This window comes from Anolis sagrei, chromosome 3 (genome assembly GCF_037176765.1).
Source record: "Anolis sagrei isolate rAnoSag1 chromosome 3, rAnoSag1.mat, whole genome shotgun sequence".
Taxonomy (NCBI): Eukaryota; Metazoa; Chordata; class Lepidosauria; order Squamata; family Dactyloidae; genus Anolis; species Anolis sagrei.
Window position 1 is genome coordinate 1,731,178 of NC_090023.1, and position 23,480 is coordinate 1,754,657.

A 23,480-nucleotide genomic window follows, 5' to 3' on the forward strand; every position below is an offset into this window, starting at 1 on the left:
CTAGAACATGGCCATACAGCCCGAAAAAACCTACAACAACCCACTTTGAATTGTGCCCGGTAGCAAATTGGCAGCCAGTGGAGCTGATGCAACAGAAGAGTAGCGTGTTCCCTATACGCTGCTCCTGTTAGTAACCTGGCTGCCACCCTTTGGGCTATTTGAAGCTTCCGAACAGTCTTCAAAGGCAGCCCCATGTAGATTGCGTTGCAGTAGTCTATCCTGGATTTAACCAGAGTGTGGACCACTGTGACCAAGTCAGACTTCTCAAGGTACGGGCACATTCGGCGCACAAGTTTTAACTGTGCAAATGCTCCCCTGGTCACCGCCGAAACTTGGGGTTCCAAGCTCAGCGATGAGTCCAGCATCACACCCAAGCCTATGCTATGCTTTCTGGGGCTGATGGGGGTTGCAATCCAGTGGCACCTCAAAGCCTGTGCTTTCTGCTGCTTTCTGGACACCATGAAGACTTGCATTCCAACGGCGGGGAAAGAGATCCCACTTAAAAATTATCATCCCCTGATGTTTGGGGATGTTTGACATTGGAATATGGACTGCTTAGATTTGAATGCAATATTCCTGCTTCTTGGCAGAATGGGGTTGGACTGGATGGCCCATGAGGTCTCTTCCAACTCTTGGATTCTAGGATTCTGTGGAGACTCCTTCTTTTGAGGTTTGGATGGCCATCTGTTGGGATGGCTTGGGTTGTGCCTTCCTTTGTGGCAGAAGGGGGCTGGTTTGGATGGCCTTGAGGGTCCCTTCCAAGCCTATGATTCTGTAACTCTGTGTCCATTAAGCGTTTGTCTCCTTGGTGAGAAGAGGAGAAAACATCCATCGGTCTTATCGTCCTTGACCACCTGCTGCTGCTCTTGGCTTGGCCATTGGTGGGGCCGCCCAGGTGGAGCGGGAGAGATAAGGCTCCGGGCGCAAAGAGGAGGCTTGGCTCCTATGATAGAATCCTAGAGTTGGAAGAGACCTGGTGGACCATCATCCAGTCCAACCCCATTCTGGCTCTCATCATGTCTCCTCTCAGCCTTCTCTTCCTCAGGCTCAACATACCCAACTCTTTCAGCCGCTCCTCATAGGGCTTGTTCTCCAGACCCTTGATCTGCTCCCTCCTCCCTATGACTTCCTTTCACGAATTTATACATGACCCTCATCATGTCTCCTCCCAGCCTTCTCTTCTTCAGGCTAAACATGCCCAGCTCCTTAAGCCGCTCCTCATAGGGCTTGTTCTCCAGACCCTTGATCTGCTCCCTCCTCCCTATGACTTCCTTTCACGAATTTATACATGGCCCTCCACATGTCTCCTCTCAGCCTTCTCTTCTGCAGGCTCAACATGCCCAGCTCTTTCAGCCGCTCCTCATAGGGCTTGTTCTCCAGACCCTTGATCTGCTCCCTCCTCCCTATGACTTCCTCTCACATATTTATATCTGGCCCTCCTCATGTCTCCTCTCAGCCTTCTCTTCTTCAGGCTAAACATGCCCAGCTCTTTCAGCCGCCCCTCATAGGGCTTGTTCTCCAGACTCTTGATCTGCTTCCTCCTCCCTAGGACTTCCTCTCACATATTTATACATGGCTATCATATCTCCTCTCAGCCTTCTCTTCTTCAGGCCAAACATGCCCAGCTCTTTAAGCCGCTCCTCATAGGGCTTGTTCTCCAGACCCTTGATCTGCTGCCTCCTCCCTATGACTTCCTCTCACGTATGTATCCATGGCCCTCCTCATGTCTCCTCTCAGCCTTCTCTTCTTCAGGCTAAATATGCCCAGCTCTTTCAGCCGCTCCTCATAGGGCTTGTTCTCCAGACCCTTGATCTGCTCCCTCCTCCCTATGACTTCCTCTCACATATTTATCCACAGCCCTCATCATGTCTCCTCTCAGCCTTCTCTTCTTCAGGCTAAATATGCCCAGCTCTTTCAGCCACTCCTCCTAGGGCTTGTTCTCCATGATCTACCTGGTCCTCATCGTGTCTCCTCTCTGCCTTCTCTTCTGCAGGCTAAACATGCCCAGCTCTTTCAGCCACTCCTCATAGGGCTTGTTCTCCAGACCCTTGATCTGCTCCCTCCTCCCTAGGACTTCCTCTCACGTATTTATCCACAGCCCTCCTCATGTCTCCTCTCAGCCTTCTCTTCTTCAGGCTCAACATGCCCAGCTCCTTAAGCCGCTCCTCATAGGGCTTGTTCTCCAGACCCTTGATCTGCTCCCTCCTCCCTATGACTTCCTTTCACGAATTTATACATGGCCCTCCACATGTCTCCTCTCTGCCTTCTCTTCTGCAGGCTCAACATGCCCAGCTCTTTCAGCCACTCCTCATAGGGCTTGTTCTCCAGACCCTTGATCTGCTCCCTCCTCCCTAGGACTTCCTCTCACGTATTTATCCACAGCCCTCCACATGTCTCCTCTCTGCCTTCTCTTCTGCAGGCTCAACATGCCCAGCTCTTTCAGCCACTCCTCATAGGGCTTGTTCTCCAGACCCTTGATCTGCTCCCTCCTCCCTAGGACTTCCTCTCACGTGGATCAAATTTTGCCATAATCACTGCTGAATGTTTCTATGTTGAATGTTTTATGTTGAATGTTTTTATGTTGAATGTTTTTATATTGAACGTTTTTATATTGAATGTTTTATATTGTGTATAAACTGTTTTAAATTGTAAGTCGCTCAGAGCACCTTGGTGGAGAGCGACTAATTAAGAAATAAAGTGATGATCTTGATGATGATTTATCCATGGCCCTCCTCATATCTCCTCTCAGCCTTCTCTTCTTCAGGCTAAACATGCCCAGCTCCTTAAGACGCTCCTCATAGGGCTTGTTCTCCAGACCCTTGATCTGCTCCCTCCTCTCTGTGGCTTCCTCTCACATATTTATACATGGCCCTCATCATGTCTCCTCTCAGCCTTCTCTTCCTCAGGCTAAACATGCCCAGCTCTTTCAGCCACTCCTCATAGGGCTTGTTCTCCAGACCCTTGATTTGCTCCCTTCTCCCTATGACTTCCTCTCACATATTTATACATGGCTCTCATCATGTCTCCTCTCAGCCTTCTCTTCTGCAGGCTCAACATGCCCAGCTCTTTCAGCCGCTCCTCATAGGGCTTGTTCTCCAAACCCTTGAGCTGCTCCCTCCTCCCTATGACTTCCCCTCACATATTTATGCATGGCCCTCATCATATCTCCTCTCAGCCTTCTCTTCTTCAGGCGAAACATGCCCAGCTCCTTAAGCCGCTCCTCATAGGGCTTGTTCTCCAGACCCTTGATCTGCTCCCTCCTCGCTAGGACTTCCTCTCACGTATTTATACATGGCTCTCATCATATCTCCTCTCAACCTTCTCTTCTTCAGGCGAAATATGCCCAGCTCTTTCAGCCACTCCTCGTAGGGCTTGTTCTCCAGACCCTTGATCCTTTTAGTCGCCCTCCTCTGGACACATTCCAGCTTGTCAACATCTCCCTTCAATTGTGTTGCCCAGAACTGGACACAATATTCCAGGTGTGGTCTAACCAAGGCAGAACAGAGCATGGGGAGCATGACTTCCCTGGACCTAGACACCATAGAGGCCAAAATCCCATTGGCTTTTTTAGCTGCAGCATCACATTCCTGTCTCATGTTTAACTTGATGTCCACGAGGACTCCACATCTTTTTCCCATGTCCTACTCCTGAGCCAGGCATCATTCTCCCCCATTCTGAAGTAGGAATTGTGGGAGCTGAAGTCCAACAACAACTGGAGGGCCCAAGTTTGCCCAGGCCTGCTTAGATACAGATCAGAGAGTTTCATCTATGCTGATGATCGTGCCATCACCGCTCAAGCAGGGAGCTTTGAGATGGTGGAACAGAAGCTCTCCGAAGCTCTAAGTGCTCTGACTGCCTATTACAGGGAAAACCAGCTGATCCCTAATCCATCTAAAACACAGACATGTGCCTTTCACCTTAAGAACAGAGAAGCATCCCGAGCTCTGAGGATTATCACCTGGGAAGGAATCCCACTGGAGCATTGCAACACACCCAAATACCTGGGAGTCACTCTGGACCGTGCTCTGACCTACAAGAAGCACTGCCTGAACATCAAGCAAAAAGTGGGTGCTAGAAACAACATCATACGAAAGCTGACTGGCACAACCTGGGGATCACAACCAGACACAGTGAAGACATCTGCCCTTGCGCTGTGCTACTCCGCTGCTGAGTATGCATGCCAGTGTGGAACACATCTCACCACGCTAAAACAGTGGATGTGGCTCTTAATGAGACATGCCGCATTATCACGGGGTGTCTGTGCCCTACACCACTGGAGAAATTACACTGCTTAGCCGGTATTGCACCACCTGACATCCGCCGGGAAGTAGCAGCCAATAGTGAACGGACCAAGGCAGAGACATCTCCAGCTCATCCCCTGTATGGGTGTCAGCCAGCACGTCAACAACTTAAATCTAGAAATAGTTTTCTTAGATCTACAGAGACACTCACTGGAACACCCCAGCAAGCGAGAGTCCAAAAGTGGCAGGCTCAAACCCAGAATACCAAAGGAGAGACTCCCCCCTGGGCACACAGAAGACTGGGCGACTTGGAAGGCGCTGAACAGACTGTGCTCTGGCACCACGAGATGCAGAGCCAATCTTCAGAAAGTGGAATCCTCGATATGTGAATGTGGAGAGGAGCCAACCACTGGCCACCTGCTGCAATGCAACCTGAGCCCTGCCACATGATGCACAAGGGAGGACCTTCTTGCAGCAACACCAGAGGCACTTCATGTGTCCAGAGGCTGGTCAAAGGACATTTAATAAAATGCCAAAGTTTGCAAATTTTGTGTTTTGCCTGTGTGTTTGTTTTGTTCTGTTAGAAATGGAATACAATTGACACGACAAATAAATAGGGAACCAGAAAGAGACCGGAAAGGCGGGCTCCCTTGTGTCCTTGTATGGAGCGGATGCGTAACCCCAGAAGCTCCTCGGAGCATTATGCGCAGAACTCTCCCGGGAGGCTATTTAGGAACCGGGTCCCAGGGCGTTCTGCTCAATGTCTCCCTATTTTTGAGCCTGGGAGAGGAGTGAAATGCGGCTTCTAATCTCCGGATGTCTCCCTTTCCCTGGGAAGAGGAAAACCTCCTTGAAGAAGGCCAGATGCTCCAGCGGGAAAGAAGCCCAACGCCTTGGAAGGAGGCCCAAGAGGGAGGGAGAGGCCGGGAGCAACCCCACGGCCCTCAATCCTCCCTTCCAGAATAGCTCCAAGCGCAGTGTGGAGGGAGCAAGCTTCCTTTCTGCTTCTCTGGAGACTAGGACGCAATGGAGGAATGGCTTCAAACTACAAGAGAGGAGATTCCACCTGAACATGAGGAAGAACTTCCTGACTGTGAGAGCCGTTCAGCAGTGGAACTCTCTGCCTTCCCCGGAGTGTGGTGGAGGCTCCTTCTTTGGAAGCTTTGAAACAGAGGCTGGATGGCCATCTGTCAGGGGTGATTTGAATGCAATATTCCTGCTTCTTGACAGGGGGCAGTGTGATGGGGCTTGATCCCCCATGAAGCAAAACCCATCCAACCCCCATTTCCCCATTCATTCGTGAATCATCCAAATGAGTCAAGGAAACAAAATGTAAACAATGCTGGAAGTTCAAGAGAGCTTCCCTGAAACAGCCAGTTGCGCCGCTTGGGAAAAGCAGTGAGAATCCTAGAATCCTAGAGCTGGAAGAGACCTCATGGGCTATCCAGTCCAACCCCATTCTGCCAAGAAGCAAGACAATCACATTAAAAGCACCCCTGACAGATGGCCATCCAGCCTCTGCTCCAAAGCCTCCATTGAAGGAGCCTCCGCCACACTCCGGGGCAGAGAGTTCCACTGCTGAACGGCTCTCACAGTCACTCTGGGGTGTAGTGCTCATCTCTATTTCTAAGCCAAAGAGCCAGCGTTGTCCATAAACACCTCCAAGGTCATGTGGCTGGCATAGAATCATAGAATCCAAGAGTTGGAAGAGACCTCCTGGGCCATCATCCAGTCCAACCCCATTCTGCCAAGACGCAGGAATATTGCATTCAAATCACCCCTGACAGATGGCCATCCAGCCTCTGTTTAAAAGCTTCCAAAGAAGGAGCCTCCACCACACTCTGGGGCAGAGAGTTCCACTGCTGAACAGCTCTCACAGTCACTCTGGGGTGTAGTGCTCATCTCTATTTCTAAGCCAAAGAGCCAGCGTTGTCCATAAACACCTCCAAGGTCATGTGGCTGGCATAGAATCATAGAATCCAAGAGTTGGAAGAGACCTCCTGGACCATCATCCAGTCCAACCCCATTCTGCCAAGAAGCAGGAATATTGCATTCAAATCACCCCTGACAGATGGCCATCCAGCCTCTGCTTAAAAGCTTCCAAAGAAGGAGCCTCCACCACACTCCCTCCGGGGCAGAGAGTTCCACTGCTGAACAGCTCTCACAGTCACTCTTGGGTGTAGTGCTCATCTCTATTTCTAAGCCGAAGAGCCGGCGTTGTCTATAGACACCTCCAAGGTCATGTGGCTGGCATAGAATCATAGAATCCAAGAGTTGGAAGAGACCTCCTGGACCATCATCCAGTCCAACCCCATTCTGCCAAGAAGCAGGAATATTGCATTCAAAGCACCCCTGACAGATGGCCATCCAGCCCCTGTTTAAAAGCTTCCAAAGAAGGAGCCTCCACCACACTCTGGGGCAGAGAGTTCCACTGCTGAACGGCTCTCACAGTCAGGAAGTTCTTCCTCATGTTCAGATGGAATCTCCTCTCTTGGAGTTTGAAGCCATTGTTCCATTGCGTCCTAGTCTCCAGGGAAGCAGAAAACAAGCTTGCTCCCTCCTCCTCCCTGTGGCTTCCTCTCACATATTTACACATGGCTATCATATCTGCTCTCAGCCTTCTCTTCTTCAGGCTAAACATGCCCAGCTCCTTAAGCCGCTCCTCATAGGGCTTGTTCTCCAGACCCTGGAGCTGGAAGAGAGTATCCTATTGAGAAGGGAGGCTTCTCCTCTTAGGCCTCAAATCTAGCATTCAGAGCTTGGAAAGGGGTCTCCAGGGGCCATCCAGTCCAACCCCGTTCCATCATCAAAGCCCTCTAGACCAGTGGTTCTCAATCTTTCTAATGCCGGGACCCCTAAATACAGTTCCATATGTTGTGGTGACCCCCAACCATAATATTTTTTTTCATTTCTATTTGATACCTGTCCTTTTAGTACGATTATAAATCGTAATGTAAATATCCGATATGCAGGATGGATTTTCATTCACAAAATGAAGCCTCGAGCCAGGCCTCATCGTCCCCCATTTTGTATCTTTGCATTTCGTTTTTCCTGCCCAAGTGGAGTATCTTGCATTTGTCCCCGTTGAACTTCATTTTGTTAGTTTTGGCCTATCTCTCTACTCTGTCAAGATCGTTCTGAATCATGGAGCGCCGTTATTTTCCCGCCAGAGCAGTACCTATCGATCTACTCACATTTTGCATGTTTTCGAACTGCTAAGGGCACAGAAGCTGGGGCTGACAGCAGAAGCTCTCCAGATTCGAATCTGCAACCTTTCAGTCAACAAGCTCAGCAGCTCAGAGCTTTAACCCATTGCGCCACCGGGGGATCACACAGGTTATGGTCCCAGAATAGTTCCATTGCATTCTACACTTCTGTAGATACTGAATAGTCTTTTATAGGTTATGGGCCCAACACTCTTCCATTGCGTCTTGCTCTGCTATAGACACCAAATGTTCCTCATACAGGTTATAGTCCCAGAAAAGTTACATTGCACTTTACTCTTCTATAGATACTGAATAGTCTTTCAATCGGTTATGGGCCCAGCACTCTTCCATTGCGTTTTACTCATGTTTAACAATGTGATGTGGCGGCAAAAAAAGCCAATGGGATTTTGGCCTGCATCAATAGGAGCCTAGTGTCTAGATCTAAGGAAGTCATGCTACCCCTCTATTCTGCTTTGGTTAGACCACATCTGGAATATTGTGTCCAATTCTGGGCAGCACAATTCAAGAGAGATATTGACAAGCTGGAATGTGTCCAGAGGAGGGCGACTAAAATGATCAAGGGTCTGGAGAACAAGCCCTATGAGGAGCGGCTTAGGGAACTGGGCATGTTTAGCCTGAAGAAGAGAAGGCTGAGAGGAGATATGATAGCCATGTATAAATATGTGAGAGGAAGCCACAGGGAGGAGGGAGCAAGCTTGTTTTCTGCTTCCTTGGAGACGAGGACGCAATGGAACAACGGCTTCAAACTACAAGAGAGGAGATTCCATCTGAACATGAGGAAGAACTTCCTGACTGTGAGAGCCGTTCAGCAGTGGAACTCTCTGCCCCGGAGTGTGGTGGAGGCTCCTTCTTTGGAAGCTTTTAAGCAGAGGCTGGATGGCCATCTGTCAGGGGTGATTTGAATGCAATATTCCTGCTTCTTGGCAGAATGGGGTTGGACTGGATGGCCCATGAGGTCTCTTCCAACTCTTTGATTCTATGATTCTATGATTCCTTCTTTCTTTCTTTCTTTCCCTCCCTCTTTCATTCCTTCCTTCCTTCTTTCCTCCCTCCCTCCCTCCATCCCTTCTTTTTTTCTTTCTTTCTTTCTTTCTTTCTTTCTTTCTTTCTTTCTTTCCCTCCCTCTTTCCTTCCTTCCATCCTTCCTTCCTTCCTTTTTTCCTTTCTTTCTTTCTTTCTTTCTTTCTTTCTTTCTTTCTTTTTTTCTTTCTTCTTTCTTTCCCTCCCTCTTTCTTTCCTTCCTTCCTTCCTTCCTTCCTTTCTTCCTTCCTTTTTTCTTCCTTCCTTCCTTCCTTCCTTCCTTCTTTCTTTCCTTCCTTCCTTCTTTATTTCTTTCTTTTCTTCTTTCTTTCCCTCCCTCCCTCTTGCTTCCTTCATTCCTTCCTTTTTTATTTTTTTCTTTTCTTCTTTCCCTCCCTCCCTATTCTTTCTTTCTTTCTTTCCTTCCCTCTTTCCTTCCTTCCTCCCTCCCTCCCTTCCTTCCTTCTTTCTTTCTTTCTTTTTCTCCCCTTCCCTCCCTCTTTCTTCCCTTTTTTCTGTATTGTCATTTAGTTTTTTGTCATTTAGCTTTTGGGGGCTTTCTAAGTCTCTTCTGCTGTGGTTTTTCAGTGTTTTCATGAGTGAAGGACATACATTGGACTGTTAGGTGTCTTGTGTCCAAATTTGGTGTCAATTCCCCCAGTGGTTTTTGAGTTCTGTTAATCCCACAAACGAACATGACATTTTTATTTATATAGATCCATACCCCACTTTTTCACTCCACAAGGAGACTCAAGCATTGTACATTGTCCCAGAAAAGTTACTTTACTCTTCTATAGATACTGAATAGTCTTTTGATCGGTTATGGGCCCAGCCCTCTTCCATTGCGTCTTGCTCTGCTATAGACACCCAATATTCCTCACACAGGCAATGGTTCCAGAATAGCTCCATTGTGTCGCACCTCAGAGTAGATGCACCTTGCTGAAATCACCAAACTGCACACAAACTAAAGTCTTTGTAGTTTATTGAAAAGTAAAAGATAAAAAGTTCTTAAAAGCAAGTAATGTTCCAAAAGATCAATAAAACATATTCCAAGAGGCACCAACAAAACAAAAAAGTTTGTTTTCAAACACACTGCTTAATACCCTTTGCAAAACATGAAGGCGTTTCTTTGGTCTCTTGTTGTGGCTGAGATGTTCTGTGATAATGAGGATGATGGGATTCAGATTTCTGGCTCTTTTGCTGTGCCTCAGCTCTCTGGGCCTGTGGCTCCCACAGACAGCACAAACAGTGCAGAGTCAACATCAACACAGCGGTTTCCAAGAGAAAGGAATTTTAACGAAGGAGATAGCGAACAGGTAGGGAGGCATTTGCCTCCTTCCCACGCTGATACTGAAAGTACTGAAAGCCTTGACAGTGACCTGACCGGCAAGCTCATCTTGGTCTCCGTGTCAGGCAGAGTTCTCGCCTGGCCAGCAAACGAGAGGCCAGCTCAGTGAAAGGTCATCGCAATGATTTCATGTAATGTTTTCATGTTAGCAAGGTATTTAGGCTTCTTGCAAACCAAGGGAAATCATCAGTTCAATGTAACTTATTAGCCTGACAGCTTCATGGAATAATCTTAGCCTGGAAAGCAGTACACTTGGGATTTCTTGCATTGTGATTCATGGGGCAATTGTTTCCTTGCTTGTACCTGGGACTCTGGTTTGAACTTTGCCAATAGGATTGTGTCTCCTGCTTTTACCTGAAGATCTTTGGAACTATATTCTGCATTTAATCTTTGGAACTTTGCAATGCTTATTCTTTATTTTGACTTGGATTTCTTCCTCAAGAAACTATAAAACTACAGCTCTTGTGTGGTGGTGTTTGGAAGCATGGTGAAGCTTACTCAGAGTTGCAACACCTCTGACCTCCTTCTTGTTAGCTATTCTCACACTCCTTCGAACTTCGAATTCCAAACGGTCAGCCCGATCTAAGATTCCCGTCTCATCAAGGTCAGGCTGCTAACTTCCTTCTTGTTGGCTATTCTCACACTCCTTCGAACCCTGAATTCCAAACGGTCAGCCCGATCAAAGATTCCTGTTTCATCAAGGTCAGGCTGCTGACCTCCTTCTTGTTGGCTATTCTCGCACTCCTTCGAACTCTGAATTCTAAACAGTCAGCCCAATCTAAGGTTCCCATTTCATCAAGGCCAGGCTGCTGATCTCCTTCTTGTTGGCTATTCTCACACTCCTTCGAACCCTGAATTCCAAACGGTCAGCCCAATCTAAGGTTCCCATTTCATCAAGGCCAGGCTGCTGACCTTCTTGTTGGCTATTCTCACACTCCTTCGAACCCTGAATTACAAACGGTTAGCCCAATCTAAGATTCCCATTTCATCAAGGTCAGTCTGCTCATTAGTGTCAGCCTGGTTGCCTTCCTGCTTACTATCAGGCTGAGAACTGTCCTCCTTTTCTGAGTCAATTTGCACCTGGCTAGTTTCAGTATCAAAAACATCATTCCCTGCTATGGGAAACTGAACTTGCACACCCTGTTCCTCATTGTCTACAACAGGAACATTTTGAACATGATTGTGAACCTGAATCCCATCATCCTCGTCAGAGTCACTTTGAGACCCCATCTGAGTCACAACATTATCAGTCTGTGGTTCCAGCTGAGTCACAACACATTGCACTTTACTCTTACTAAATAGTCTTTGTATAGGTTATGGGCCCAGCACTCTTCCGTTGCATTCTGCTCTGCTATAGATACCAAATATTCCTCACACAGGTTATGGTCCCAGAATAGTTCCATTGCACTCTACTCTTCTTGTTGCATCCCAGTTCAAGAAACGAGACCATAAGATTAAATCCACCACACTGGGGGACTGTAGGAAAAGCAATCCTTGTTTATTGATGAAAAATTAATTGCAAAGTCAAAAAGCCACAGAAAAAACACAGCAGTCAGTAGAATCTCTGAACTTGAGCAAAATTTCAAAAGCCACAATACAATAACCAGGAACTTGTTAGTCTTTTACTAACCAGGAACTTGATAAATACAAGCCTCTGGGATTACCGGCCATGAAACACAGGAATTCTGCCAAGGCACAGCCACAGTCCCAAACGTTGCTTGATCTAAAGAGCCACCCGGCAGGAGGCCTCTTAAACCAAAGAAGCTATTCTTTGAAATGCCCCTTGACTTTGACGTCTGGGCCTGTTTCTCCTGTAAACGAAGTGACCTTCGTAGAAACTAGGAAATATTTCTGTCTCTAACTATCTGTTCTCTTTGGTCCTCATTAAAAACCCCAAGTGGAGAGATATCACGGCTAGTTTCCAAAACATTTTCCTCCAGCTGTTGAGTTTCATTTTCAACACCGTTGACCTCTGTATCAACAACAGATTCCACACTGTCAGGGTCAGGGAGAGCTTGCTCAGTTGGAAAAACTATCAGAGTATCCGGTTCACACAGATCAGGATCAGGCTGAACCCCAACACTTCTGTAGATACCGAATAGTCTTATTATAGGTTGTGGGCCCAGCCCTCTTTCCTTGCATTCTGCTCTCCCTAAATGCTATGAGCCCGGGTATCCCTGCTGTACTCTCCCACACAGACCACCCAGGCTTCTTCTCCCTGTGGTCAGTGGGCTTGGGGGGCCGACGGTCTCCTGCCCACCATCTTGAGGGCCCTGCGCCGGATCTCAGTCATGCGCGCCCCGTAGACGATGGGGTTGAGGACGGGGGGCAGGAGAAGGTAGAGGCAGCTGAGGGTGACGTGGAGAACGGGGTCATGTCTCCCGTCTCCCAGGCGGTGGGCAATGGAGAGCCCCACCAGCGGGAAGTAGAAGGCCAGCACCATGCAGACGTGAGCCAGGCAGGTGGAGGCGGCCCGGCAGCGCTCCTCTCGGGTGGGCAGGCGCAGGACGGCGGCCAGGATGAGCAGGTAGGAGAGGAAGACCAGCAGGCCGTCCAGACCCATGACCAGAAGGATGGCTACCAGTCCGTAGACCCGATTAGGCAGTGTGGGAGGATGCTCGCAAGCCAAGGTCATCAAGTCCTGGTGGAGGCAGAAGGGGTGCACCAGCTGGGTGGGGCCGCAGAAGGCCAGCCGGTCAACCATTGGTAGCAGTGGTAGGAAGAAGGCCAGGCTCCGGGCCACAGCCCCCAGACCCACTTTGGCTGCCCGCGAGCAGGTCAGCAGGGCCGAGTACTGGAGCGGGCGGCAGATGGCCACATAGCGGTCAGCGGCCATAGCCAGCAGCACTGTGGACTCCACCCCCGAGAGGGAGTGGATGAAGAACATCTGGAGCAGGCAGGCGCCGTAGCCGATGGTCCGGTCGTCCAGCCAGAAGAGGGACAGCATGCGGGGTACGGTGCAAGTGGCCAGCGCCAGGTCCACGCCGGCCAGCATGCCCAGGAAGAGGTACTTGGGTGTATGGAGCGTGGCCTCCGCCCTGACCACCCACACGATGGTGGCGTTGCCCACCACGGCCACCAGGTACAAGGTCAGCAAGGGGAAGGCTAGCCAGAAGTGGACGTCCTCCTGGCCGGGGAGGCCGCGCAGGGTGAAAGACGGCGGCCGCAGGACACAGGTCACGTTCACGGAGGGGGAGGTCATGTCCGGAGAAAGAGGCGCTGGACGGAGGCCTCAGGAGCTGCAAGAGAAGGGAAGAAGGCGGCATTTTAAGAAAGGAAGTGTTGCGGAATATACGTTACCCGAGATTCTTTAGAGTGCTTTTGGAGAAGGTAGAAGATGGAGAGACAGCATGTCTGATTTCCAGGCGTTTATTTCTACCTCTGCAGAGTATCGGGTGTTCAGCAAAAAAAGGGCTAACACGTTGGAGGTCAGAATCACTTCAGTATTTATAGCATAATATCAACCTTTCCACACATGCGCAGAAAGAGTCTGGCATTTACACCATACAATCATTAACAGGTGTATCCATATATAGTTCCCAAAAACATCTTTATCAGGTCTTGGCAGCCACGTTGTGAACCCAAACATCTGCTTGATTATGTAACTTATCCCAACCTTCACCTGTTACCTTAAGATGACTCTTATATGTTCAATTCCTTAAATCTCTAATTGAATTATAACTTTTATATGCTTATAACATAAGATTTGATCAAGGCAATCTCCTTTAGTTAATTCAGCCTTAATAACTTCATTATCACTTATTTCTTAATATGAAGACCATGAAGGAAATTACTTAGGATAAAGCTTTTCTGAAATTGCCTGCTATTTACATTAAGTGGTCAGAGGATGGCGCTCTCTCACCATATGACCTTAGATGTTCCAAGTCTTAGATCGATACTATTGATCTCTTTGTCGTGCCAAACTTCTCTTGTTGACTTCATATCCAAGTAAACATCGGCTACAGCAAACACTTCTGACTGACCAAGGTCCAGAGATGATCAATAACATCTGTAGGTTTCTCATGCTTGCAAATTCACTCATAGAGAAATGGTCTTTTCCTTTCAAAGGATCAAGTGAGAACTTAAACCTTCTATTTTATTTTCTCCTAACAGCTGCCACAGAAGATTAAGAAAGAAGGGAAGGGGAAAATAGAGAAGTTGAAAAGAAAGCTGAAACTCTTTTGCAAGGCAAAACTGTTGGAAAAACTAACAATCTTGCATGCACATTGAAATGGTTCTGCGGCCTCTATGTTTCTGTGTTACCTCACTCTCTTGCCTTGTCAGTGTTGCACTCCAGACCAGGAAAAGCCCTCTGACTTTAAACATCACACAGTTGAGTAGAAATGCAATCCCTTTATTGAAGATAATGCAAAAGCAGCAAAGTAAAAAGCACTTTATTTTATTTATTTATTTATTTATTTACTGCATTTGTTGACCGCCGTTCTCAGCCCTAGGGCGACTCATGGCGGTGTACAACATATAAAAACAGTTTACAAAAGGGAATATCACAACAATAATATCAACATAACAATCATTAATACAATTACACTAAATCATCCGTGCCGTCTCATCGTAGAATCATAAACCAATCTCGTTATCCCTATTCCGGTCCAGTCATCATTGCCAATTGTTGTAGCACTTAGTCGAATGCCTTCTCAAATAACCATGTCTTTAGGCTCTTGCGGAATGACATAAGGGAGGGCGCCTGTCTGATGTCTACAGGGAGGGTGTTCCACAGCCGGGGGGCCACCACCGAGAAGGCCCTCTCCCTCGTCCCCGCCAGACGTGCCTGTGAGGCAGGCGGGATCGAGAGAAGGGCCTCCCCAGACGATCTCAAGGTCCTCGTGGGCTCGTAGGCCGAGATGCGGTCAGAAAGGTATTTTGGGCCGGAACCGTTTAGGGCTTTGTAGGCCAACACCAGCACCTTGAATTGGGCCCGGTAGCAGATCGGCAGCCAGTGGAGCTGGAACAACAAGGGCGTTGTGTGCTCCCTGCGTCCCGCTCCTGTTAGTAACATGGCTGCCGCGCGCTGGACTAGCTGAAGCTTCCAGGCCGTCTTCAAGGGCAGCCCCACGTAGAGAGCGTTGCAGTAGTCAAGGCAGGATGTGACCAGAGCGTGTACTACCGTGGCCAAGTCAGACTTCCCGAGGTATGGGCGCAGCTGGTGCACGAGCCTGAGCTGTGCAAATGCTCCCCTGGTCACCGCTGAAACCTGGGGATCCAGGCTCAACGAAGAATCCAGGGTCACACCCAAGCTGTGAACCTGCGCCTTCAAGGGGAGTGCGACCCCATCCAGCACAGGCTGTAACCCTATACCCTATTTACGTAACCCTATTTACTTAAAGGAATAAGTAAATCAAATTAGGTAGGAAGATAAGCCGGAACAAAATAGTCCAGGGTATTTGGACTTGTAAGCCGCTCCGAGCCCCAGGGGAGTGGCGGCATATAAGTTTAAATAATAAATAAATAAATAAATTTGTCCATCAAAGTTCATGAAAAACAAAGGCAGAAACTTCTAGATTAAAATCCAAAAAACTAGAAACATGAATTCCAGGCACTTGAACACAAAATCATAAAATCCACGCATTAAAACCATGGAACAAAGGCACTTAAACATGAATCTTTCCCAAGCAAAGCTTCCAAGAAACAGGGATGAGATCTTGACTTGATTCCAAATGATGCTTCATCTGACTACAGATCCTCTACTTGGGACTTGGCATGAATATTCCATGTGCCCAAATATGAACACAGATGGAGTTTGGGGGAAATAGACCTTGACATTTGGGAGTTGTAGTTGCTGGGATTTATAGTTCACCTACAATCAAAGGGAATTCTGAACTCCACCAATGATGGAATTGAACCAAACATGTCACACAGGACTCCCATGACCAACAGAAAACACTAGAAGGGTTTGGTGGGCATTGACCTTGAGTTTGGGAGTTGTAGTTCACCTACATCCAGAGAGCACTGTGGACTCAAACAATGATGGATCTGAACCAAACTCTACACAAAGACTCAATATGTCCAAATGTGAAGTTTGGGGAAAATAGAATCTTGACATTCGGGAGTTGTAGTTGCTGGGATTTATAGTTCACCTACAATCGAAGAGCATTCTGAACCCTACCAACGATGGAGTTGGACCAAACTTGGCACACAGTTTTCCCATGACCAACAGAAAATACTGGAAGGGTTTCATGGGCAGTGTCCTTTGGTTTTGGAGTTGTAGTTCACCTCCATCCAGAGAGCACTGTGGACTCAAACAATGATGGATCTGGACGAAACTTAGCATGAGTAATCAATATGCCCAAATGTGAACACTGGTGGAGTTTGGGGAAAATAGACCTTGACGTTTGGGAGTTATAGTTGCTGGGATTTATAGTTCACCTACAATCACAGAGCATTCTGAACCCCACCAATGATAGAATTGGGCCAAACCTCCCACAGAGAACCCCCATGTGGGCCAAAGCAACGCGTGGCAGGGGACAGCTAGTAAATAAATTATTTACCTTATTTATACCCCACCTTTGTCTATCCAGGTGGGGGCTCAAACTGGAGTTAGCGCATTCAATCAACAGGAATGTGATAAGTGGGCCAAATTTAAGTTCCCAGTGATTCCAAAGGTCTGCTTACTAGCGGTTTTGGGGGGCACCAAGCCTCAAAAGAAGAGAACCAAGGTCTGCTGGGCAGAGTTCCACTGCTGAACGGCTCTCACAGTAAGGAAGTTCTTCCTCATGTTCAGAGATTCCATCTGAACATGAGTAAGAACTTCCTGACTGTGAGAGCCGTTCAGCAGTGGAACTCTCTGCACCAGAGTGTGGTGGAGGCTCCTTCTTTGGAGGCTTTGAAACAGAGGCTGGATGGCCATCTGTCAGGGGTGGTTTGAATGCAATATTCCTGCTTCTTGGCAGAATGGGGGTGGACTGGATGACCCAGGAGATCTCTTCCAACTCTTTGATTCTATGTTTCTATGAAAGGTGGGACTCCCTGCTACAGTAAAACACAACATACACAGACGCAAATGGACCTGGACAGTGGGTTGGGGTCAGCTGCAGGACAGAAGGACAGGCTGAATGGGGGCTTTTGCGCGCTGCCAGGGTCAGCGGGGCAATGGATCCGTACCAGGATTTAGTTTGAATTGACCAGTGGGACCTTGGTGGCTGTAGGGTGAGAGCAAAGGTCAGCTGGGTCAAAGTCTGACTCCTCGGTGCAGCAAAATGCCATGTCTGCAGACACAGAGGGACTGGGGCAGCCAGGTGGTCAGTTGTCCATCCTCGCATTGCAGAACAAAAGGACGGACAGCAGAAGTCCCAACTGCAAACTTCAAACACACAACTGGGGGATCTTCCCAATGTGTGTGTGTGTGCTGTACTATGAATTTGCAACGCAATCTATCAAGAACAGCAACATAAACCTATATTTAAAATAGCCTTCAGTCTAGGGCAGTGTTTCTCAACCTGAGGGTCAAGACCCCTGGGGGGGGGTCACGAGTGGGTTTCAGAGGGGTCACGAACATCCATCAGAAAACACAAATTTATGGTCATAGGAACCCTTTTGGCAGAGAAGGTGTTGGTGAACTACAACTCCCAGAATTCAAAAACAGCCCCCCGTCCCCAACGACACCAGTATTCAATGTTGGCCATGTAGGTAGTGTGCCAAATTTCGTGCAGATCCATTGTGGGCTGGATTCAGAGTGCTCTTTGATTGTAGGCGAACTATAAATCCCAGCAACTACAACTCCCAAATGTCAAGGTCTGTTTTCCCCAAACCCCACCAGTGTACACATTTGGGCATTTTGAGGATTCATGCCAAGTTTGGTACAGATTCATCATTATTTGAGTCCACATTACTCTCTGGATGTAGGTGAACTATAACTCCCAAACTCAAGGTCAATGTCCACCAAACCCTTCCAGTATTTTCTGTTGGTCATGGGAGTTCTGTGTGCCAAGTTTAATTCAATTCCATTGTTGCTGGCATTCAGAGTGCTCTTTGATTGTAGGTGAACTATAAATCCCAGCAACTACAACTCCCAAATGTCAAGGTCTGTTTTCCCCAAACTGCACCAGTGTTCACATTTGGGCATTTTGAGGATTCATGCCAAGTTTGGTCCAGATTCATCATTATTTGAGTCCACAGTACTCTCTGGATGTAGGTGAACTATAACTCCCAAACTCAAGGTCAATGTCCACCAAACCCTTTCAGTATTTTCTGTTGGTCGTGAAAGTTCTGTGTGCCAAGGTTGGTTTAATTCCATCATTGGTGGAGTTCAGAATGCTCTTTGAGTGTAGGTTAACACTCAATCCCAGCAACTACAACTCCCAGTGTTAAGTCTGTTTTCCCCAAACCCCATCACATTTGGGCATATTGAGTATTCATGCAAAGTTTGGTCCAGATCCATCATTATTTGAGGGTTCTGGTGTGGGAAGTTTGGCCCAATACTATCAATGATGGGGTTCAGAATGTTCTTTGATTATAGGTGACCTATAAATCCCAGCAACTACAATTCCCAAATGTCAAGATCTATTTTATCCAATCTCCACCAATGTTCACATTTGGGTATATTGAGGATTCATGCCAAGTTTGGTCCAGATTCATCATTATTTGAGTCCACAGTACTCTCTGGATGTAGGTGAACTATAACTCCCAAACTCAAGGTCAATGCCCACCAAACTCTTCCAGTATTTTCTTTTGGTCATGGGTTTTCTGTATGCCAAGTTTGGTTCAGTTCCATCGTTGGTGGAGTTCAGAATGCTCTTTGATTGTAGGTGAACTATAAATCCCAGCAACTACAACTCCCAAATGACAAACTCAATCCCCCCCCAAACCTCACCAGTATTCAAATTTGGACGTATCGGGTATTTGTGTCAAATGTGGTCCAGTGAATGAAAATACATCCTGTGTATTAGATATTTATATCACGATTCATAACAGTTGCAAAATTAGAGTTACGAAGTAGCAACGAACCAATCTTGGCACAAAGAACTCCCATGACCAAGAGTAAATACTGGAAGGGTTTGGTGGGCATTGACCTTGAGTTTGGGAGTTGTAGTTCACCTAATCCAGAGAGCACTTTGGACACAAATAATGATGGATCTGGACCAAACTTGGCACAAATACTCAATATGCCAAATATGTGAACACTGGTAGAGTTTGGAGGAAATAGATCTTGACATTTGGGAGTTGTAATTGCTGGGATTTATAGTTCACCTCCAATCAAAGAGCATTCTGAACTCCACCAATGATGGAACTGAACCAAACTTGGCACACAGAACTCCCACAAGCACCAGGTATTACTGGAAGGGCTTGGTGGGCATTGACCTTGAGTTTGGGAGTTATAGTTCACCTACAACAAGAGAGCACTGTGGACAGATCTGGACCAAACTTGGCACGAATACTCAATATGCCCAAATGTGAACACAGAGTTTGGGAAAAATAAGCCTTGACATTTGGGAGTTGTAGTTGCTGGGATTTATAGTTCACCAATAATCAAAGAGCATTCTGAACTCCACCAGCGATGGAATTGAACCAATCTTGGCACACAGAATTCCCATGGCCAAGAGAAAATACTGAAAGAGTTTGGTGGGCATTGACCTTGAGTTTGGGAGTTGTAGTTCACCTACATCCAGAGAGCACTGCGGACTCAAACAGTGACAGATCTGGACCAAACTTGGCACAAATACGCAATATGCCCAATATGTGAACACTAGTAGAGTTTGGGAAAAATAGACCTTGACCTTTGGGAGATGTAATTGCTGGGATTTATAGTTCACCTACCATCAAGGAGCATTCTGAACTCCACCAACGATGGAACTGAACCAATCTTGGCACACAGAACTCCCATGACCAAGAGAAAATACTGAAAGAGTTTGGTGGGCATTGACCTTGAGTTTGGGAGTTGTAGTTCACCTACATCAAGAGAGCACTGTGGACTCGAACAGTGACAGATCTGGACCAAACTTGGCAAAAATACTCAACATGCCCAATTTGTGAACACTGATAGAGTTTGGGGGAAATAGACCTTGACCTTTGGGAGTTGTAATTGCTGGGATTTATAGTTCACCTACCATCAAGGAGCATTCTGAACTCCACCAACGATGGAATTGAACCAAACTTGGCACACAGTTCTCCCATGACCAACAGAAAATACTGGAAGGGTTTGGTGGGCAGTGTCCTTTGGTTTTGGAGTTGTAGTTCACCTGCATTCAGAGAGCAATGTGGACTCAAATAATGATGGATCTGGACCAAACTCTACACAAATACTCAATATGCCCAAATGTGAACACTGGTGGAGTTTGGGGAAAATAGAATCTTGACATTTGGGAGTTGTAGTTGCTGGGATTTGTAGTTCACCTACCATCAAGGAGCATTCTGAACTCCACCAACAATGGAATTGAACCAAACTTAGCACACAGTTCTCCCATGACCAAGAGAAAATACTGAGTTTGGTGGGCATTTGAGAGTTGTAGTTCACCTACATCAAGAGAGCACTGTGGACTCGAACAGTGACAGATATGGACCAAACTTGGCACAAATACTCAATATGCCCAATTTGTGAACACTGATAGAGTTTGGGGGAAATAGACCTTGACATTTGGGAGTTGTAATTGCTGGGATTAATAGTTCACCTACCATCAAGGAGCATTCTGAACTCCACCAACGATGGAATTGAACCAAACTTGGAACACAGTTCTCCCATGACCAACAGAAACTACTGGAAGGGTTTGGTGGGCACTGTCCTTTGGTTTTGGAGTTGTAGTTCACCTGCATTCAGAGAGCACTGTAGACTCAAACAATGATGGATCTGCATTAAGATGTTATGGTTGGGGGTCACCACAACACGAGGAACTGCAATATACATCAATATACAACAGGCATGGACAAAGTTTGGCTTTCCCTCCAGGTGTTTTGGACTTCAACTCCCACAATTCCTGGCCTCAGACCCCTGAGGAAGGGGCCTGAGGCCAGGAATTGTGGGAGTTGAAGTCCAAAACACCTGGAGGGAAAGTCAAACTTTGCCCACACCTGATATGCAATTTGACTCTTCCAGGAGACTGGATCGAAAGCGAACTCAAACCAGGTAAAGAAGGAAAGAGAAACTGAACCTCACCTGTGAGGGTCTCCTCGGTCATTTCAGTGGATCTTCTGGATCCCAGAAGTGGGTGGGAGTGCACCATCTCCTGGAGTGGATCCCTGCCCAGATCCCTTTGGATGGGAACCCAGGAGAGAAGCGAGAGAGCCGGCCCCGCTCTCTCCGAAAGAGGAAAATTCCTTCCCAAAATAGGGAATGCAACCTTAGGCAAAAAAGGGACTAAAAACCACCCTAAAGTAGAAGAGCAGATGGACTCTGTCCCTTTATTTTTGGAAGGGAAACCAAAACAAGAGCCCTGGCTGGGAGCTTCTCAGGCAGGAGGAGGTTGACAGAAGGACAGCCGGGGATGGATCTGGACAGAGGACCGGTCAAACCGGCTGCCCGTCCCCATTGGGCCAAAATAGGGGGAGTGGGGGATGTATCTGAGGTTGCATCTCTACTGCGTCTGTAACACGATCCTGGTTCCTGGGTGATAAATGTCCTTTCCTAATGCGTTCCATCACAGAAAACATGGGGAAAGTTGATTCCACTGCAAACACTTAGTATTTGCAAAGCATCCCGCTAGAGACACCTTTGGCCCTCGTTTTCCAACGAAGATCTCCTCATCGAGTCTCGGCCAATTCAACCCAGTTTGTGGCAACCACAAAAACAACGTTTCTGGAGGAGAACAACTACTGATGCACAATTACACAGGAAATATACAAATACAACCGAGTACAACATCATTAAGGGTTAAAACAACACAGTAAAATACAATAAAACATCATCATTACAATTACCCAGGCCAAAACGTCAATACAATCACAGTCGTAGTCGTAGTCACAGTTCATTAAAGATTCAGTCCTCAAAAGCCACCTTCCAGAGCCAGGTCTTTAGTAATTTCCTGAAAGTCAGGAGGGAGGGGGCAGATCGAATCTCCAGTGGAAGGGAGTTCCAGAGCTGGGGAGCCACCACTGAGAAGGCCCTGTCTCTCGTCCCCACCATGCGTGACTGCGAGGGTGGTGGGACCGAGAGCAGCCCCCCCTACCCCCCGGAAGATCTTAATAGCCTTGATGGCTCATAGGGGAGAATCCGTTCGGACAGGTAAACTGGGCCAGAGTCATTTAGGGCTTTGTAGGTTATCCCAACATTAACACTGAAATGCAATACCGCCTGAGCTCTGCAAGTGCAGCATTTTTCTGAATGAAGCAGAGAGTGTTTGAGGAACGGGACATGCGTAGGTAGACCAAGGGGCTTGTTTATAAAGCTATTCTCCTCCCAACCCTGCTATAAGCCTACAGAATGTCAACATTGACATTGAAATACAATACCGCCTGAGCTCTGCGAGTGCAGCATTTTTCCAAATGAAGCAGAGAGCGCTTGGGGAACAGGACATCCGTAGGGATACCAAGGTGCTTGTTTATAACTCCATTGTCCTCCCAACCCTGCTATAAGCCTACAGTACATCAACATTGACACTGAAATACAACACCGCCTGAGCTCTGCAAGTGCAGCATTTTTCCAAATGAAGCAGAGAGTGTTTGAGGAACGGGACATCCGTAGGGAGACCAAGGGGCTTGTTTATAAAGCTATTCTCCTCCCAACCCTGCTCTACGCCTGCAGAACATCATCATTGACACTGAAATACAACACCGCCTGAGCTCTGCGAGCGCAGCATTTTCCCAAATGAAGCAGAGAGTGTTAGAGGAACAGGACCATCATTGCTAGGCCCAGCGGGGATATTCTCATGAGAAACTGCCCTTTGCACTGGGGCCTCTCTGTCATTGTCTGCAAGAAAATCATTGACCAAACCATCTCCATCTTGTCCCTCAGCCTCGGCACCATCGTTTCCCTCATCCTTTCTCACAGCATTGCCCACATCAGAAGCATCATGATCATCCTGGAACACAAACACAGACAACCAAGTGCTCAGGGCCAGGAGCCACCTTGCTTTGCGAGAGGAACAAGCTTCTGTTTTTCTGCAAAAGTGACCATTAAAATGATGAGAATGTTGATTTATTGGGCTGACCATGTCCACCGAGTGCACTGGAAGGAATCTTGTTTTGGTTCAAGTCACCATTAGGGCTGAAATCATAGAATCCTGGTGTTGGAAGAGAACCTCAGAGGTCATGCAGTCCAAGGCACCATCCAATCCCTCCTGACAGATGGCCATTCAGCCTATGTAGAAGAGGGACCCCCGGAGGTCATCTAGTCCAACTTCCTTTCCACCATGAAGGAGGGCACCATTCAATCCCTCCTGATAGATGGCCATCCAGCCTATGTAGAAAAGAGACACCCCGGAGGTCATCTAGTCCAACCTCCTTTCCACTATGAAGGAAGACACCATCCACTCCCTCCCAACAGATGGCCATCCAGCCTATGTAGAAAAGAGACACCCCGGAAGTCATCTAGTCCAACCTCCTTTCCACTATGAAGGAAGACACCATCCACTCCCTCCCAACAGATGGCCATTCAGCCTATGTAGAAAAGAGACACCCCGGAAGTCATCTAGTCCAACCTCCTTTCCACTATGAAGGAAGACACCATCCACTCCCTCCCAACAGATGGCCATCCAGCAT

General features: G+C 47.5%; 1 protein-coding gene across 1 annotated transcript; it reads right to left on the minus strand.

Annotated features, from left to right (window-relative positions):
• Window positions 1-11,350: 11,350 nt before the first annotated feature.
• LOC132770111 (olfactory receptor 51E2-like) lies at window positions 11,351-21,348 on the minus strand. Its single transcript, XM_060766994.2, has 2 exons — window positions 20,941-21,348; window positions 11,351-13,075 (listed from the first exon to the last, which is right to left on the minus strand). The coding sequence occupies exon 2, from the start codon at window positions 13,036-13,038 to the stop codon at window positions 12,061-12,063; it is 978 nt and encodes a 325-aa protein (XP_060622977.2). The 5' UTR covers window positions 13,039-13,075; window positions 20,941-21,348; the 3' UTR covers window positions 11,351-12,060.
• Between the last annotated feature and the right edge of the window lie 2,132 nt (window positions 21,349-23,480).